The 6,000-nt window shown below is 35.6% G+C and overlaps 1 protein-coding gene across 1 annotated transcript in view; it reads right to left on the reverse strand.

Annotated features, from left to right (window-relative positions):
* The window catches only part of Gpc5 (glypican 5), a 518,959-nt gene that overhangs the window by 185,391 nt on the left and 327,568 nt on the right, over positions 1-6,000 (reverse strand). Inside the window, exon 6 of the mRNA XM_050150430.1 lies at positions 1,626-1,746. Coding sequence (XP_050006387.1) covers positions 1,626-1,746 — 121 coding nt within the window. The remainder of the gene's footprint in view (positions 1-1,625; positions 1,747-6,000) is intronic.

Consider the following 6,000-nt stretch of genomic DNA (forward strand, 5'->3'; position numbering starts at 1 on the left):
TAGGTGATTATTTCTGTATACTTGTACACAGACAAAAAGGCAAGGGGCACATTAATCTCTCTTATAAAATGTAGCATTTTTCCAGAGTGCACACTTACAAGTTTAGCTAAAATCCATTATAATGAAAACAACTTTACACAAATATTTATACGATCTTATAAATCTAGGGATTTGACTGTGACCATGTCGCAATGTCCATGCCCTCACTTAGCCCACACTCCTCCCAAAGTAATGAATCCTTGCGCCAGACGGCAACCTTCCTGAACCTTTCTTACAAATGACACTAGGGATCCTGTTAACTGTCCTTTGCAGTTCCGCATAGCACCAGCCACCTTTTCAGGGCACACATATATTATAAGGAGTCAGAAGTCTGGCAAAATAAAAACTTTTTCTCCATCTGCAAGAGAACCAGCTTATGAAGCAGTATATTCTAAGGCGCAAAAGGTTAATGTGTTAGTGACACCTGTTCAGGATATGACTTTCTGTGATCCTTCACAAAAATCTAATTTCCAGCCATATGATTCCAGCAGACTTTAAATTCAGACCTCAAAGGCAGCATATATTTGATATTTTCTTGTAAATTCTACAATGAAGCGAAAGCCTGTATAATTTGAGATCTGCATGCTCCTAAAGATGAAAGAATGGGATGCAATCTGAACAGGACCTTAAAAAGTAGGATCATTTCCCTGCGATACCTTGAAAAGGATGTGGCTTTGATATCTTTGTAACAAGGATGTAGCTATGCTGTGGGACAACAGATCAGGAATGCTTTCTCCACAGGACTCTAAGAACCTCTGTAGATTGGAGATCTAACTATACTTTTCCGTGTATGTTCTTGGGTTTGTGCACTTACCTAGGTAATAAACAACCGCTATACACATATTAGGTTCAGCAGGGTTTCAAATGAAGATGAATGAAGATGTATATACACACATAAATTGTTACATAATAACTAACAATTTAAGGAATAGTCCTTCCTACACTAAATAGTCCTAATGTGGGATGAAGGTGATATTTATAATATGTAATGTATTATTCCAACTAATAAAGAGTTTCAATGAAATATTTTTGAATAATTATCTGAAATGGTTCATATATTATGTATTAAAACAACAATGTATATGACATAAAAGATCAAACAGAAATATTTAATGAACACCCACTAGGGAGATTACACACATAATATCTAAAATGTGAAATATACCAGAAATGCAGATTATTTATTATGGTCTTTTGATAGTGCCACTTCCTTGGCAAAGTTCATATAGTTATATGAACGACAGTTCTGACTTTTGTGGACTGATATGGGTTCCTTTAGTAGTCATAAGTTCCTAGGCTTATAGATTCTTTACTGAAGGTGATTATACCCTAAGAAGTTCATAGTTGAAATGCTAAAAGCAAAGGCTTGTTTTTCACAGACACAGATTTTCCACCAACCCATTGGAATTGACTTTAAATGATGATGGTTCAACAAAGTATTTCTGAAACTCCAGATAAAAATAAATTTTTCCAAAGATCAATTTAGGAGGACATTAGATACAATTAGTAAAGTTATCAAATAGGTTAAAAGTAACCATACTGCCTTTACAGTTGAATATATCCATAAGAATCAAGCCAGCACTTACCTGGATAACATGCTTCAGTTTATCAACGATCTGGTTTATCACAGGATCAGTTCCTCTGACTCTGACTTCGGGGTTTCCAGACTGGGCTTTCATCCCGTTTCCAACCACACGTTGAGCATAGCTGGTGGAGTGAAAGGAAAGAGTTATTACTTGGAAACCTGGTCAGAGGCAACCTTCAGAGCTGCTTGAGCCATTTTTTTCTCAGAACAAACACCACGGCTGTGCTTCTCAAAATACACATAAAAAAAACTTTATCACCATTCTGCTGAGGTGAAATGCTCACAGTGAAAACAGGAAAAAAATGGACTTTAAATGTGTATAAAAAAAAGAGAAAAAGTGTGTGTGTGTGTGTGTGTGTGTGAGAGAGAGAGAGAGAGAGAGAGAGAGAGAGAGAGAGAGAGAGAGAGAGAGAGAGAGATAATTCTGGCTCAATGACACATGTCTATACCTAACATTGTCTCATTATCTGCATCAATTTATTTTATGCAGTATTTAGATAAGATTGTATATATAGACAAACACAAATACATTCATTGAGAATCAAGACAAGCCAAAATTATTAAATTTATATTGACATAAAATCCACAAAATCTTTTGTAGGTAGAGCAAATAATACAGTTTCAGTAAGTTGCAATCATTAGTAACAGGATGTTGTCACCGGCAGTAAATGGTACTAGAGTGTCTGCTACCTTCACCAAATGGCAATAATATAATATCAACTTACTATTCATGAAAATATTTAAATTTGTACATCCCAAAAATGTATCAGTTCCTTCTCTATTCACCATTCTGTACTAATAGACTAGCTGAAAGAGGGTGTAATTCCTGTCCTCAAATGCTCATTACCAACTGGGAAATAGAAAACGCCAATGCCAATTAAGTCATTCATTGACAAATTCATTCATTACATTTTGCTAGATTTCAAAGTTACCTAGTAGAATTCAGCCACATAATTGCACTTGTTTTCAGACAGTCTATTGTAGCTTTGTAAGTCACATGAGCAGCCACATGCATCACTATGGAGTAACGAAGCATTGCACACAGCAGCGCTGAAGACAAGAAAACACAGGCGATGCACACTGAGAATATGGGAAGTCTGTCTGGATTCAGAAATTTGGGGGAAAGCAGGGAAGAAATATTAAGTGAACTTCTAAACCAGGAGATATTAAGTAAGACTGGATTTTCATGTAATGAGTCATAAGATTTCTGGAGCAAAGGATAACATTCTTAAAAGGAAAATGAAAAAAAAAAGTTTATGTACTAAGGTCTCTTCCACCAGGTGGAGGTACCAGCTACTGCTGGGAGAGTCCATTCTCTGTGAGTAAAGTCTCCTATAGTAACTCTTCTTTTTTTCTCATTATGACAAAAAGAAAGCTATCCACAGTGATGTCACATTGTTTTAATGTGATTTTCCTCCCTTCATCTTGAAGAGTTTGTGCCAACTGTTAACATGCCTTTCCCAAAAATTCCTAGTGAGGTAAAAACAATTATTTCTGAAACAATGAAATTGGGTTACACTTTTATGAGCACAGCCATATTAAGTAAGTTTAAGGAATATCCATTTCAAAATGAGGATTGACAATTTTAAATAAAAATTAAATAATAGAAACTTTGACATTGTATTTGACATACTAACTCATTTTCATGATATTAATATTACGTATATTAATAGTATAATATTAGTAAAGTATATTAATAAAACTGTGACAGGCAGTTGTTTAAATCTTGATATTTTCAAAACAGTTCAGAATGATGTGGGATTCCCCTCTGTATACCATGAATTTGTTTTATTACCATTGGTTACTAATGAATCTGTTTCAGCCAGTGGCTTATTAGAGTTAAGCCAGGCAAGAAATCCAAACAGAAATATAAAGAGAAAGTAGGCAAAGGCAAGGAGATGCCAGGTAGTTGCTGAAGGAGAAAGATGCCATCTGCCAGTCAGAACTTTAGTGGTAGGCCACAACCACATGGCGATTTACATATTAATAGAAATGGGTAAATTTAAGATGTAAGAGTTAGTTAGAAATATGCCTGAATCATTGGTCAAGCAGTGTTGTAATTAATAGTTTCTGTGTGATTATTCTGATTCGAGAAGATAGAAAAAGAAAGAGGAGACTGTACCTACACCAAAATTCACCTTTTTTTGTGTGTGTGTGTGCAGCCACAACAGGACTAAGGGGTGGTTTTCCAGGATCCATGGGAAATATATGCCAGTAGAAAGGAGCAGAAGGAAATTGAGATCGCTTATGTTGTGAATGCCTCCTATTCTTAATTACCAAGGAGTCAATTAACCTTGATCTTCTGTAGCATGGCCAAGTATATATCATTGTCACAATGCTAAAAGCACATTACATAGTTGGCTCCTTGATTAATGTGCTGAAAATCAATAGAGATGATGAATAATGTGGGTAAATAAATATCATCAGAACATGGTCCAAGAATGGAGTCCTGTAAGGAGAATTCTGAGTGCTTGTGAGAAATCTCTAATAACACAAGACAAGAGTCTTGTGACTTCTGTTTCTACAAAACGTAGAATTGTCCTCAGGATATGTTTTCTTGCCCCTCCTCAGTGTGAGAGACAAGATAGGAGTGAACTGACTTCAGATTATTCATTACAGCTGGCTATTGCCATTTGTTTATCTGCCTCTATGGAAAAAATGCTTTGTCGTGTGCAACTTTGCCTTTGTACTCAGTGACTCCTCTTAACTCTCAGGGTATAAATCGTCTGATGCTCTGAATAAAGTTGGCTATTGAATGAGAATTTAGTCTGCCTCACTTACTGGCTCTATTTACCCTGGTCCTACCACCAACCATAGCAAAAAACAAAATGTATAACATTATATTTGTGATTCACACATTTCTTTAGCTACTCGATGTGGGGACAGTCAATTCACAATTACAGTTTTGTTTGGTGTTCATGAGTTTGGGCTTAATTGATGTCCAAAAAAAAAAAAAACAGGAAGTCTAGAAGTATAAAGTTATCTGCTGTTTCAATAAAACATCTATTTCTTTATGTGGCCCTTGGTTATCGAGAGAGGCAGGAAGGGAAGGCAGGACCAACATTTGAAAACCTAGACCTCTAATGGCTAAATTTAATCTAGGATCCTCAGGGAGCCCTGTCAAGTCTTCCTCAGACTGTCACTCACAGCTTCCTCTCCTCTCACTTTCACTCCTAGTCAGACCAGAAAGTATTTTAGCACACACTGACGATGGGGCTTGGTGTTAACCTGAGAAACTGCTTGCTTTTTGGCGTTTTTATTACCACAGCTTATGACTCCGTTAACTAACTATACAAGGCCAGTAACAGAATCATAAGTTCAGCTACTCTGTTCTTAAATATGTGAGTTACCTCCTTTTATTATTATTTGGATAGTAACAACATTGAAATGATATTAAAAATTAAAGTGGAATATTATTTATTGAAAACTTACTTTTTCTTGTTTTATAAGAGTAATGACACTCTGATGTAGTCTAATGTGCATATTAAAATGGTTCAAGTGAAAAGATGAGTGATATAAAATGTTAGCAAAAACACAAGGTAACTAGAACTCTGATTGTGTCACTTGTCAATCTTTTCTAGTATTGTTATGATTCATTCATTCTCATCATTGTATTATTTTTCCTTTTTATATGCTGCAATTTATTGTGTGTTCTAATATTTATAGAAAAAAGGCAGATAGTATACAATCAAAATGAATGAATCACAACTATACTAGAAAAGATTGACAAGTCCCACAGCCTCAAATAAAAGATGATACAGAATATATTTTATGATTTAATGTATTTTGAAAAGCAATCAGTCATTAATAAATTTCTGTTAGTGCCACTTTCAAACGCACCCTAGAAAAACAACAGCATATGGCTTCTTTATTGATTCTCAGTCAATCAGGAGTGCTTAGCTTATTAAAGTAAAAAACATTGAGATAAAAAGTGAGATTTAGACACTTACTATAAATTATATGGACATATTTTTGATGTAACAATATTAATATTCAATTTCTTGGTTATTTCTTACAGTATTTATTGAAGAAAATAATTTTCATTAAACTACATGTTAAATAAACAATACGCAGGCATTACATCTCTGTGTGTATATAAATGTTTTCAGGATTTTTGCGTCGATGTTCTTGGGTTGGGGATAAGGGGGGACAGGGAGAGAAAAGTAAGAAGGGGAGGATTGGGGGAACTTGAGGAAACAGGAAGATTGGGATAAAGGAAGGTTGGATAGGGGAGCAGGGAAGCACATATCTTAGTTAAAAGAGCCACCTTAGTGTTGGCAAGAGACTGGAACCTAGAGTGGCTCCCAGGAGCCCAAGGCGATGTCCCCAGTTAGTCCCTTGGGAAGCTGAGGATAGGGAACCTGAACTGACCCTAT

The sequence above is a fragment of the Alexandromys fortis genome, unplaced genomic scaffold (genome assembly GCF_014885135.2).
Source record: "Alexandromys fortis isolate MF-2015 unplaced genomic scaffold, M_Fortis_MF-2015_v1.1 scaffold_66, whole genome shotgun sequence".
NCBI lineage: Eukaryota > Metazoa > Chordata > Mammalia > Rodentia > Cricetidae > Alexandromys > Alexandromys fortis.